This window comes from Felis catus, chromosome A3, assembly GCF_018350175.1.
Source record: "Felis catus isolate Fca126 chromosome A3, F.catus_Fca126_mat1.0, whole genome shotgun sequence".
NCBI lineage: Eukaryota > Metazoa > Chordata > Mammalia > Carnivora > Felidae > Felis > Felis catus.
In genome coordinates this window covers 8,787,097-8,801,049 of record NC_058370.1, presented here as the reverse complement: position 1 = coordinate 8,801,049, position 13,953 = coordinate 8,787,097, and the positions used below count along the sequence as shown (strand labels likewise).

At 48.4% G+C, this 13,953-nt stretch overlaps 1 protein-coding gene across 7 annotated transcripts in view; it reads right to left on the bottom strand.

Annotated features, from left to right (window-relative positions):
- Window positions 1-486: 486 nt before the first annotated feature.
- The window catches only part of ZNF217 (zinc finger protein 217), a 38,635-nt gene continuing 25,168 nt past the window's right edge, over window positions 487-13,953 (bottom strand). For all 7 annotated transcript variants that reach the window (XM_023251087.2, XM_019828023.3, XM_023251089.2 and 4 more), the window contains 5 exons: window positions 12,102-13,870; window positions 8,618-8,734; window positions 6,610-8,031; window positions 4,572-4,703; window positions 487-2,656 (listed from right to left, as the gene is read on the bottom strand). In XM_023251087.2, coding sequence (XP_023106855.2) covers window positions 4,594-4,703; window positions 6,610-8,031; window positions 8,618-8,734; window positions 12,102-13,494 — 3,042 coding nt within the window. In that variant the 5' untranslated portion in view covers window positions 13,495-13,870 and the 3' untranslated portion in view covers window positions 487-2,656; window positions 4,572-4,593. The remainder of the gene's footprint in view (window positions 2,657-4,571; window positions 4,704-6,609; window positions 8,032-8,617; window positions 8,735-12,101; window positions 13,871-13,953) is intronic.

Here is a 13,953-nt window from a genome sequence, read left to right as displayed (position 1 = left end):
TGTTTCCGATTCTGTGTCTCCCTCTCTGACCCTCCGCCGTTCACGCTCTCTCTCTCTCTGTCTCTCTCTGTCTCAAAAATAAATAAACGTTAAAAAAAAATTTTTTTTTAAATAAAATAAATAAAAATAAATAAATAAATAAATAAAAAAACGATCTTCTAAACTAAGTGGATCTTGTTTGGGTCTTGATCACAACTCAACTGACCAAATCTAAGACGACACTTTTGCAAGGCTGTGTGGACATCGTGGTTGGTTACGTGTGACCATGAAAGCCCTTATCCGTTAGGGACTCACAGTGAAGGGTCGTAGGGATGAAACTAAATCGTGTCTGAGACTCGCTTTAAAATACTCGGGGGAGAAAAAAATGCTGCTGGCGAGGGTGAGGATTCATTACACGAACCCCTCCACTAAACTGCAGGCTTAAAGTTGTATTTCTAAAAAGTTAAAAGCAGAAACGAGGGACGCAATAAAGACCCAAACCAAGACTGCAAAACACCAAATCTATATTTACATCCACATATAATAACATAACTTTAAGCTGAAATATATCATAAATAAAACAAGTAATGTCTACTGTTTGACAAGTATCAACAATTAAAATAAATCAAACTGGAATGAAATAAATACATAAACAAAAATCCAACGGATTGTACCTCTATTATATGTACTGTTGTCTCAAAGGAAAAAAAAAAAAACATACAAAACCAGTAGTATCCCAATAGTTAATACTGATGGACAAAAAAAAAAAAAAAAAATTGGAGGACAAGGGCTGTGGAAAAAAGGACATTTTTATGTATTCAGAAATTGAGAAATGTGGTTAGAAAAGAGAAATCTGAAAGCCCCCCAAATTTCAGCATGACATGAATTGACTTGTTTTCAAATAGATTTGGTGATTTTTTTTTTTTTAAATACAGGTTTAAATTTCAGCCCTCTATTATCTCGTATCCCCTTTTAAAGATTTACATTTATAGTCACAGCGAGCTTTCTGTAACACTCATTGGATTAGGCAAAGATCAAGTCAATCATCTTGCAAATGTGTTAAATCTTCAAAAATAGGCTATAAAAGTGCAAAACTATAAAAACAAAAATCTAGATTATGTACATATGGCTCAGCTTGTGAACAGGAAAAATGGTGGCTAGTGTACTAGTCTCTCCTGATACAAAGCACTTCACTACAAGGCCAACAGACCAATCAGGTCTCCCTTTCCCACGGGAGTTAAGACTTCTCGGTCAAGTACGCTTCGTGTTGCATAATGAAAACAAAACAAAAAAAATCAGGATTCTTGTAGGACTTTACTCTCGCTCTAACGCAGAAGGGCAGGGCAAGAAAACTTAACAGTGCAAATTTATTTTTGAAACAGTTTTCTTAATAAAATATCTTGTGGTTGCTAAACCCACGTACTGCTGAATAAACTCAGCCACGGACAGCATGTGGAAGGGAACAAAAGTCTAAAACATCTAGTAGTAAGCCAGCTGGTGGCCATCCTCGCTTTAAAACCCAAACTACATCTGGTTGCTCAACACAACCAAAAATGGGAAGACAACTGAGGTCAAGAACCAGATCGCACCCTCCCCATTACCAGAAGGCTCGGCAGGCAGTTCCTTATTCAGAATCAACGTGTCTACAATTAACTCGTGTACGTCCACGGTTAACCGAAAGGCCAGGCACACCAGGACTTCCAGATACAAACCTAAAATTTACCCAAATGCTTTCACGTCCTTTAAAACCGCCCCCCGATATATGAAATTCACGTGTGTAATTCAGCATTTCAGGTTTTTTACATACCAATTTAAGCGAAAGCCAAAAAAACCCTGAATTTTCCAACAAAAGTGACGAACTTGATAGAAAGTAAGTAACTCCACATAGAATTTGGTATGTTTACTGGATGTGGGGCTGTCCTGAAGAGGACAGACGCGCTTCTCTGTAGACACGCCCGCTTAAAAACCCTACGGGGCCCAGGCTGCTCTCAGAAAAGGGTCGCAGATCGGGACTCTTCCTCAGTTGACAGACTGACACTTGCAATGAAAGGGCACCGAATCCAGAATGGCTGACCTCAGTATATGCAGCACATAGTCACAGAGGGTCGATACTTCCGTTCACAATTTTGTTAAGACGACGCACTGAGGAGGATTTAACATGATACAAATCATCGGGAATTTTTTTTTTTTTAAACATACATTTTCCATGAAAGAACACAAACAGCAGGAGCTGCTCATGGGGATGAGCTACAGGAGAGAGAAAGGGGACGCACAGTATCTGAACAAGCAGGTTTCGAACTTACGTATGTACAGAGTTACCTGAGGTGCAAGCGTTCGTTATAGACTCTCCCCCCCCCCGCCCCCCCACCCGGATGGTTTGTGTTCAGCAGCGCTCAAGTATGCAAAAGACTCCTTATTTGGTCAACTCTAAAAAAAATATTATTCAGGGACAAAACAGAGATTTGCAGTCTCCATTTGTGTACAACCCAACTGTTCCAACTATGGTTTTTATTGCTATTTGGTACAAAAGTTAACAGAACAACTTTACAAAACCGTAGTGTTCCTGGTATGTTACATGCACAGCACGGTCACAGCTTATTTCACGAGCTTCCGCCATCTGCCTTCTCAAAGGATGGACTCACTCAATTTCATGGACAGAACACACATCCATCGGGTCCTACGGGGGAAGAAGGTTCAAGAGAGCGGGTCAAGATAAAACTGAAAACAGCTTGGGAAAATCTTTTTTCTTTTAATAAAGAAGCGTAATAAACAGAACCAAAGGGATCTAGAAATGCACGGAGTTCCCCTTAAGCTCAAATGTTGCAACGAAGGGGCGCCTGGCTGGCTCAGTGGGTGGAGCATGTGACTCGATCTCCCGGTTGTGAGTTCGAGCCTCACGATGGGGGTGGAGGTTAACAAATTAAACCTTAAAAAAAAATCGTTGCAATGAAAGTACCAGGACTCTCTACACAACGCTGCGCCACCCCAGAGGATACTACTACATTCTGAACAGTGATTTAACGAAGAGGATTTCACCAAGAATCAGCATTTGCATCAGTTACATGAAGCCTGGCAAAGGCCACCACAAGAAACCGAAAGGTGATAACATTATCTGTTCAGCCAACATCTAACGGGTTTGATCAGTGATGGTCCCGGCAGCGGGCGAGGCAGTGAACAAAGCAATCTCCTCTCAAGCGGAGCTAGCAGTGAACTGGGGCACACAGGTAAGAGGGGCAGACGTGGGGGTGGACAGCACAAGCAAGGGGCAGCGGCCAGGGAAGTCCCTGGTTCCCAGCAGACGTCCTGAGGAAATGATGTTAACTGGTCCCGCGTATCAGAGAGAGGTCATCTGGCACCCAGAATGCAGAAGGATGTTCCAGGCAGAGGAAATGCAAGCAGAGATGCTCAGAGGTTACAGAAAGAGGCCGGGGCGGGACCAACAGGACAGTGGCATCCTCTGTGACTGACAGACTGTGCCCCTACAGTGCAAGGAACCTGTTACAAATCAGCTGTGCCTTATAATCCATCAACGATTTGTTTTGTTTTCACGGAGAGGGGGCTGAATCCCGCTCCTGCGACAACACTTCCTTCTCCTCCTACTTTCACTAAGTGAGGGGAGAAAGGAGCATAGATCTGCATCAGCCCGATGGGCCCCACATGCAAACGAGAGGGAGACATCCTGCCAGGGGACCGGAGTACATGGTGGGCTTTAGACAAGAAAAGCGTTTCTGGGAGAGAACTCCAATCTGTCCATAAACCCAGCTGTTGTCGTTCAATTTATCGGTAAATGAGGTCTAGAGTAACTTGTGCGGACATCAGGCCCTGTGGCCAAACTCGGAATTAACTCAACGGAATTAACACAACTCTGAGGGTCCCGCTGGAGTCTTCTGCGTATCTACAGTTAGATACATTCGCCATGTGAACCACATTGTCAAAATGCACCTCCGCGCTCCTGTCCCGCTCCCCTCCCTCAACAGATAAGGATGCACCGAGGTTTTGAACAAGCTCTTAAGCATGAGGGTTGGGGCCCAGGCTTTGGGTCATGCTAGGACAGAACTAAGAGTGGGATGCGACCCAAGTCTCGGTACCCTCATCCGTAAAGGGTGCACGGGACCTCCCAACCCAGCAACCATTTTCTGTAAAGAGCCAGAATGTAAATGTAAATATTCTCAGCTTTGCAGGCCATGCGCTCTCTGTCACAACTACCACTCTGCTGATGTGGCTCAGAAGCCATCAGCTATATGGAAAGGCATGGACACAACTGTGTGCCAGTAAAACTTTGCAGATAAAAGCAGGTGGAGGTTTGCTAATCCCTGGCCTAATGCCCCCCCCCCCCCGCCCCGCATGTGGGAAGGATTAAATGAGGTCATGATTATAAAAACACTTCCAGGCTGAGCACGAAATAAATGCTTAGTAAATTCCAGTCGGTACTATTGTGATTAGTTACCATCATCATGGATATCCGGAGACCCTGCGCACTGGAGGTCTTAAGAACACTTTAAAAATCAAAAATAATTTTACTTTATATTCTACTGAATGAACTAGATGGTTTATTTTCAATTAACTACAATCAATAGATCCTATATGCTTACCTTTCTTACCCGAAACAGGAAATCAAGTTTTTTTATCATTTGGTCGATAATGTGCATTCCCAATAAAATTCTCATAGTTTCTCTTCTGTAGCATGCTGCTAGATAAGTGTTGATATGACACAGGCCTTTTTCCTGTTTGGAGAAGAAAAAAAAAAAAAAAACGCATAAAAGCACGTTACAACTGAAATGGTTTGAAGTGCCTCGAGGACTTTGCTAGCACAAAATTTTAAATCGCTGAAGCTAAAATTATCTGAGTGCCATGTGGTCATTGGTAAGAATGACATCAGTAACTGTAAGTAAGCTACAATCTCGGGTTTCGGCACCAGCGTGTGGGGGTGGGGGGGAATAAAGCCCAAAACAATGGTGGTAGACGTTATCTTAAACCTACATGCATCATGAACCGTAACTGTGGGGAAGAGGAGAAAAAATACTGATGTTTGAAAAGAGGCTTTCACTTGCAACACAGAGCCCTACTCTTCAAGTAAAGGCAAAGTTTTGACTCACGTCCGTTTTAACAACCGATAGGGAGAAAAATAGACACTTCTAATCAAAAGGCTGTAAAAATTAGTATTTCATCACAGGATTTAGAAAATTCACTGGAGTGTGTAAAAGCAATTGTTTTACAATTTGCTATCCCTACCATATCAATTGGCATCAAGCTATCCTTGATAAGAGTATTGTCGCCACACAGAACCCTTAATTTGAAATTAATACAAACTGAGAGGTTTGAAAATGGATTTCTCTTTGGGGCTGCACAGACCAGCGGGGCTTACATCGGACAAAGGAAGTGGTTTAATTAAGTCGGCCTCGTGGGACAGCTCCCCGGTACACTCTGATCGACCTCTTCACCTGCACAGGTAAAGCGCCACAGGCCTCTAAGGGAAAGGGGCCGGAAGGAAGCAGGGGTTTTGAAAACACTTCCATGGGGAGAACTCCAAAGTCATCTTCGACTTTTAACAATTTACCCGCAGGGGAAAAACAGGTTTTGTCCCTTCCTTCTTCCTTATGGATGTCTGATGGAAATATATGATGGGTATGAAACAAATTAACTCTATTGATTCTACCAACACTGTAACTGCTGAAATGGCATTCTAACGTTTGCTTTCTGTGGGGTCAGGCCATATGATGCATAGAGCCTCTTTTATGTGAAACGTTATCTACTGCTTAAATGTTTATGCTGTGTTGATAATATTACATTGACGCATGACCCTGTACATTGTGTGCCTAGTATGTGAAGGCATTACAAGATGTATATAATGACTTGCTAACCTTGCAGCATTCAGAGTTTCCAAAAGATGAAGAAAGACCAAATCTAAATAAAACACTTCATCATTTAAGAAAAAAATTGTCCATATGGGAAAAGGGTGAGGCTTTTAAAATGCACTGAATATTTAACAAAAAACGGTCTGATTCTAGAGTCCTAGCATCAAAAGACTGTCCACTGAGGTTCTCATACTTTCTGCTCCTGGTGGAAGACGCATGCTCCTAGGGGGCTCACAGCGCATCTGTCACCGGCTAGTGGGGGCACTGCCCACCCACAGACCACTCATACAGGCGAAGGGACAGACTGGGCTGGGCTCCAAAGGGCTTCAGCATGAAGGGTGGGGAGCCAGCACTGCCCAGGGCGCCCCGGACCTCACTAGCATTGTGAGCTGGCTGCGGCCGGGAAGTGTGGCCTTCAGCCTGGAGGGCGTGGGCCCCCAGTCTGTCCATCCCCCCACCCCTGACCCTCAGCAGCCCCCAGGCCCAGGGCCCACCCCCTCCTCCACTCCCGCGGCCTAGGGTCTGTACCCCCCTCCACCTTCCCCAGCGAGCCCAGGGCCTATTATCCACCCCTCCCCTGGCCTCCCCTTGCGGGGGAGGGGAAGGGCAGGGCCTCTTCCCCCGCCCCCCCAGCCTCCCCTTCGGCGGCGGGCCCAGGGCCTGTCGCAGCCCCCAACCGGCGGGCCCAGGGCCTGTCGCAGCCCCCAACCGCAGCCGCAGCCTCACCTTCCCGGGGGTGACCCAGAGCATCCACCCACCCCTCCCCCAGCCTCACCTTCGGCGGCGGGCCCGCAGGCGAAGAGCGGCGCGGGCGCGGCGCGCGGCTTGGGCGGCAGCGCGGCGGGCGGCGGGCACACGCACTCGGCGGGCAGCAGCGACTGCAGGCCGCGCACCACGTGGTACTTGGGCAGCTCGAAGGCCCGGCGGAAGGTGGGCGCGGGCGGCTCGGCGTCGGGCCGCGGCCGCTTGGGCAGCGGCTCTCCGGGCTCGGCGGGGCGGCCGCTCGGGGGGTCGCGGCCCCGCGGCGCCCAGGGACGCTCCGCACAGCCGTTGGCGGCGGCGGCAGGACCGGGCGGGGCGAGGCCGGCGGGTGCCCTGGCCTTGGCCTCGGGCCTCCGGCCCCTCTCTGGGTTGGCGGCGTCGGCCGGCGGCCGGGCGACCCCCTGCGCCCCGCCGGGCTGCGGCTGCGGCTGGTGCGGCGGCCGCGGCGCCTTCAGGTTGCTGGGCGCTAAAGTGCTGGGGTCGAGCCCCGGGGGCGGCGGGGGCCTGGCGGGCGCGGCGGGGCCCGGCTTCCCCCGGTCGCGGTCGCGGTCCCGGTCGGCCGGCGCGGCCTTGGCGGGCGGCGCGGGCGCGGGCCTGGCCTTGGGCTTGGGGAAGTGCGCCAGCGGGGCCACGTCCTTCCCCAGCAGCGCGGGCGGGCAGCCGGTGCGCCGGCTTCGCAGCAGAGACTTGCTCCTGCAGTTTTTGTGGATGTCGGGGTTGTACTTATGCTCCAGTCGCTGGTGCATCATCAAAACCTCGGGATAAAAGGTCTTGAAGGTACAAAATGGGCAGGTGATCCCTGGGATTAAACTTTTGCTCAGAGAAATGGCCGGGCAGCCGTGAAGCGCCCCGAGGGACAGGTTCAGAGGCTTCTCCTGGCAGTCCGCGCTGGCCTTGTGCTTGCCCTCGGCTGCCATCGCCGTCCCCGCGTGCTTCTCCCGGTGACCGACCTCGGCCGCATGGGCCGCACCTCCGGGGACCCCCACCTCTGTTCTACACGTGGGTTCCTGCGCCTGAGGGTCACCCGCCGCTCTCTTGGGTAACGCATCCAAATAGGCGGGGGCAGGAGTTTTGCAGACTCTATCAGTACTGTCATCGGTTGCATTTTTATTGAAATCCTGAGTATCTTTGTGAACTGGTGAGAGGACAGTGCTGCCCAGAACATTCGGAAAGGCAGAGGCCATCCCCTTAAGTTGCTTTGCAGGTGGGCTGCCTTTAACATCTTTGGCACCATCAAAAAATCTTTTCAAATTTTTGGTTTGCGCACTGTCGGGGGTAAGTAGTGCATCTTCGGGCTCCTGGTTTTTCCCGTCGTTCTTGACTTCCGCGGCAACATCGATCTGTTTGTCCTTGTGATGTCTCTCCAGGTGATACCGCAGAGAGGTCTTCTGGGCTGCAGCATAGTCACAGAATTCACATTTGTACGGTTTTTCACCTAAAACAACAAATGTCACTGTATTACACGAGTTTATGAAAAGCGTCAAACCAGATCTTTGGAAACTAGAATCATCTAAGAGAGAATGTAGGGTCTTTCCTTTTCCTTCCTCCCTGCTGACCTTCATATCCGGGGTTTTTCCCTAGCTGCTTGCTTCATCACCCTCACTCCACTGAGTATTTGAAAATGTGAATAGCGTCTTAAACAGTGCGCCTTAAACTTAATCTTAAGCCTCGTAAACCATTATGGTACACTGCTTCTACAATCTCAAGGAAATTCTAAACATATTCTCTTTTCATCCCAAATCATAAAAACCAATACCAAAAAAAGCTGTGGCATTAAAACATACTAAAGATAAAGAGCAAGTTGTAATAAGGTGAGAGGCTACAATAGTCAGAAAGTCAGGAACGGCTCGAGTTACAAAATGACACTAACAGACTGCCATTAGCACACTACACATTGAGTCAAACTATTCTCCAAGGATCTAACAGAATAGTTGAACAACAATATTTAAAAAAAGAAACACAAAGAACCGCATCATAATTGTTTAAGCCAGTAAGAATTAAAGATCCAGGAAGCTCCTTACCTGTGTGCGTTCTGAGATGAATATTGAGGTAATAATTTGAACGGAAAAACTTCCCACAGTAACTACATTCTCTTGAGGACGTAAGATGCTTTATTTTTCCTCCATCATCATTTTTATCTTGAAGCAGAAACAAACATATTTACGTAAGAAGACAGCTCGAGTACATGAGTAAGACAAGTGGGCTTTAAGTATTTTTGATGGAAGCATTTTCGGAAAAGCATAAAATAGCTTTTATATATTAGTGCTGGGGTAAACCAGAAAGGGTAGGAACATACCAAACACTGTTTGGAGGTCATCTGAAGTCTTGCAAGCTTTTTAACATGCGTGCCTTGTTTTTTGTTTTGTTTTGTTTTTGTTTCCTGAGTACCGCCAACTTAGTGGATCGTTAAAAGAGTCCACTCCTCATTTTGCCTCAATCACAGGCAAGATCACTTAACAGACTGACATGCAGGGGCAACTTTCTGTTCTCCCGACACGTCTGCGACGTGCCTGCTGGACCTACACTCGCTGGCTGCAATAACCAGCTTCTTCAGAGTAACTGATTCAGAAAACTGAGCCAATGTAAATTGCCAGTTTTCCCAACCAGGCAGAAGGCGATCCTAAGATCAGGCCAGCTACCACTAGAGGGTAGCAAGCACAACCTAATCTTCACAGAAGATAAAAGGTTTGGCATTGGGTCAAACACGTTGTTTGTCAAAACTCAGCATGTTTTGGAAAGCAAACCGTATCATTCGCCAGCACTCGCGTGGACAAGATATACCTGAGACCAATCGGAATCTGTCCCCAAGTGACGGTGGGTTAAACTTGAAACTTCAAACTCTGCACTGAGCAGGAGAATGTATCTCTGCTACAAGAGAGTAAAGGTCTGCCGGGACGGGACGCTCATTTAAAGGGTTATTGTATTTAAACTCCAGCCCTCCAAAAGACCGTTCCACTTGCTACAGTTCAGATACCCACTCCCACAAAACTGAGCGTCAGAGTTCTAGATCAACCTCCTCTTACTACACACACTACACAACGGGGACGAGAGAAGTGAAGTCATCTCTTAAAATTGAGCATCACTAAACTGGCAATTTTGCCCCGAAAACCGAACTCCAACCTTTGAAAGGCCCCCTTTCCCTGCTCCTTCCTCACTCTGCATTTTGGACTGTATATATTTGGTTTACAGATTTAAAAAGCAGTTTATAAGCAAACCTTGGGCAGCCTCCAGTACGACAGAGACCAGATTGCATGATTCCCCCTCAACTCCCCGAGGAAAATGTATCCAGCTCTAAACATTCTCAAACAGCAGGAACAAGCACTGATGGAAAAAGATGTCATGAAGACTTAAAAAAAAAAAAAGAATTACACGAATAACCACTGTTAAACCTATTTTCAAGTGGAACAAATATAAAAACGTTTACTTTGTCTTTTGATCTTCTTTAAAGTAAATCTAAAAGAAAGCCAGGTTGATGGTAAAAAAAACAGTAAGCCAAATGGAAACCACCCCCGTCATGATACAAATTGAGGAGAATCAATTCTCTCGACACAGAATGCCTAGCTTTGTCTTCCAATCACACCCACCTAGCCACGTCTGAACTTTACTACAGTTTCCTACTCCCAAGTACGCATCAGAATTTGTTATGTTGCAGCATACCCAAAAAGTTATGAAATGCCTCTCTTTTAACAGAAAGGACACGAAACGCCCACATATACCTGGTTCCTGCTCCTTGGGCATCACCTCTGAGTTTTAAAGAACTGCAAACTTTTTTTACCAATAGGCTGTTGAAATGATCCTTGGGAGGTGGAAGACTAGGGTTGACGAACCAAATTTTGCAAACAGAAATCAGGGCAAAGAAATGTTAAGCAACCAGTAATCCGCCACAAAACAATGCAGTGGGAGAACCCGCCTCCAGGCAAGTCGCGGCGCTCCCAGCGATTATCAGGGGGCATTCTATCTGCCCAACCACCAAGATTTCCACCCGATTCTCCGGCCCACACCACCCACACCACCTGCTGGCAGAATGTGACTGGCCATTTCATTTCTTTCAGGGCAGCTGGCGGACCTAATTATCTCCCCATTTACTACTACATGCCCCTGAGAATGGGACCCACGCTAACAGGGACCACTATAAAGATAGAGGTCTGTGTTCAAGGCTTCTTTATGATGTCATTAAGACACCATAATGTGCTTTCGAGTTTCCCGAAGGCTGTAGTATGCTAAGTGCTAGGTTTCCTTGTGTCCCATCGAAGTCCAACCATTCTAAATACTCCAGAGGAACTAACAGCTTGTTCTCACATCCATCATGTGATCAGAAAAAGAACCAGGGCACTGGTTTGGGGAGGATCATCTGGTCAAACTCATCTTGGGTCTCACACTCGAGTTCTGACTGACCAGCCATCAAGTTACAGTGAAAGAAGGCAACGGCTGAAACCAAAGACCACTTTTGTGAATGATCATGTTTCTCTAAGACTAATTCACCTTCCCATCACTCGGCTGCTGAAGACGCAGGGGTGCTTTTAACTGTCTTCCAGCAGGAGAGTCCTTTATTCAAACTAAATCTTACTAAATGGATATGCCAAGTCTCTGGTTTAAGCGCAGATGGGCAAGGCTTGAAGCACACGGGTGGGATCTCTCTGCCTGAGATATAATGTCCACTGGGCCTCAGGACACAATGTGTCAGTGACAGCTTCTGTCTCCTATAAAAGCCATTAGGACATTGAAAACCTGAGCAGCGAGATTCCTTTAAAACATCTTTGGTGCGTTCGCGTTCCCTCTATTTTGAGCGCAAATGGACCTAGTTCCTGAGCTAACCGTTAACGAACACTAGTCCCCCCAGACATGAGAGGAGAGGGTACCAGGTAGCCCCAAACTCTCAGTACTCACCAAACTCTCTCAGTACCCTTGCTCTGGCTGATCATCATTCCCAGTGCCTTTCGTGACCCTAGAAAACCATCTGGAATAAATGCATGAGGGCTGGGTCCTGAAGGAAGGGGAAGTCTGTTGTATCGAAGGATACCTTGTTTTTGTAGATGAGATCAGGTTGGCCGGAAGAACGGAGCGAAGCCCAGGGTCTCTCAACCCTGAGCTCACGGGACACTAGGACCACACAATGACTTGCTGGGGGGGGGGGGGGGGGGGCATGCTGGGCACGGGAGGACACTCGGCGGCATCCCTGGCCTGTACCCACCGGACGCCAGCAGCACAACACAAAAAGACCTCTAGACACTACCAGGTTCCGCTGGGGGCAAAACTGCCCCAGTTAAGATAATGTGCGTCGCTTGTTAGCCAGATATTAAAAAAAAAAAAAAAAAAAATCACACAGTTTTCAGAACAGGAAGAAAGCTTGAGAAAAATCAAAGCCCTGAGAGGTTAGGTGAACTTACAACGAGGAGGGTACCAGAAGAGCCTGGACCCAAACCCGGCTCTCCGACCCCGACCTGCCAGCGCTGTCCGGGGCTCGAGGCGGAGGAAGGACAGCACGCCACGGAGCGCCTCACTTACCCAAATGGAGCCCTTCCGGAAGTCCGTCCTCAGACCCATCTTCAGAACCGCCTTCTCGATCGACGGCTCCATTCTCGTCCAGGGCGGTGGTTAGGTCCGGAGAACACGTCCTAGGCTGCCTTCCGTCCACGGACATGGTTGGCGATTCGGCGTCGGCCCTCCGATCCTTCTTGTGGACCCTCGAGTGCAAGACCAGCTGGTGGTAGGTCCGGAAGGCTTTGCCACACTCAGAGCAGTGCGTCGGCTTCTCTTTGTTCCCGGACAGCTTTGGGTCGGCTTCCACGGAAGGCACTTCACCGCCGGAGGGTCTGGGCTTCTCCTTGTCCTGGGAGAGGCCCGCGCAGCCGCTTTTGCTGGGCTTGGGCTTTCCAGAACCTTCGGAATGGCTTTTTCCGGCGTTCCAAATTTCTCCGAGCTCTTCTTTCTCGGAACACGAATCATCGTTGTCGGTGCTGCCCTCCTGCCCTGGCTGCTCCTTCACTTCTCGGCAGACGGCGACTTTTCCTTTGGTGGCCAGCTGCCAGGCCTGATAGGTGGTGAACGGGTCGAGCTGAGGTATCCATTTGGTGGGCTTCTTCCCGGTCTCGGGGTGCGATTTGGGCCTCAAGTTCAAGAACTGCAGGAACTCTTCCCCCGGAGCTGGCATCCCCCCCTGCGGAGAGTCTGTCTGTGTGCCTCCGCTGCCGGAAGCAGTGTCTTTGGTGTGCATCTTCCTGTGATCGATCAGACTTTCCTTATTTGGAAACAGGAAGCCACAAACCATGCAGATTTTGTAAGGAGAGGAGATGCTCTCGGCCACGTGCTCCTGAACCACCTCGTTGATGGTGGCGGGGCTCTCGGCGCCCGGCTGCAGTTTGCTCTTGGCCCCCGCTTTGCCGGTGTGTGTCCGCATGTGGTTCTTAAGGAACCAGGGCTCCTTGAACCTCCGTCCGCACACATGACAGCCGTAAGTGAAGGAGTCCTTATGCTTCTTCATGTGGATCTCGACGTCGAAAGCGACTCTGAACGTCTGCCCGCACACTTCACAGCTGAACTCTTCGTTTTCTTTGCAGTTCTTGTCCTTTGGAGGCTCCGTTCTCACCTGAGTCTTGTCCAGAGGACTCAGGTACTCCGCTTCCACACGCAAAACGGCCGGCTCGCAAAGGATAGGCCGATGTTGCATCAGGACATGTTTGTTAAGGTCTTCTGAATGCGTGAAGGTCTGATTGCAGAACATGCAGTCCAAGGGCATGTATCCTTCGATCTGGATTATATTTTTCTCTTGCGTAGCTCGGAAAGGAACGGTGGTGGTCCCTTTTATGGACACGGCGTCATCTAGCTCCATCTGGGTCCCAAGAGAATTGCCAATAACTTCTGGTCCATCCATATACACCAGCAGGGACTGAGTGGGCATGTTTCCTGGCACTTTAGGATTGTATACAAAATAAGAATCCGGTGGAGGGATTTCTGGAACTGGAATAAGGCCACTTGTAAGACTTGTCACTCACGCCCCCAGCAGCCCTGGACTTAAAACGACAACAAGTATTGGTTACAAAAGTTCAAAAGCAAAGTATATATTCCTGTAGCTTCTTATCTTCCGAAGTCTTAGGAAGCTCGGTGGCAGAGCCAACCACTGGTTCTTTGCACAAACAAGGCAGACAGACTCCCCAGCGCTTTGATTCAAATATGAGTCAGCACGGAGCGTTCATTCTCTTTGTCTCCATTGAGTGAGTGATTCAATTGAGCAAGAAGTCGATCCCAGCAACCTGGAGACCAGGGATTTCCAAAACCTAGAGGGGGAAAAACAAAAAACAAAAACCACAGAGATGGTTAGCTGGCTGCGGCCAGAGGGAAGAGAAGCCCGGTGTGGACG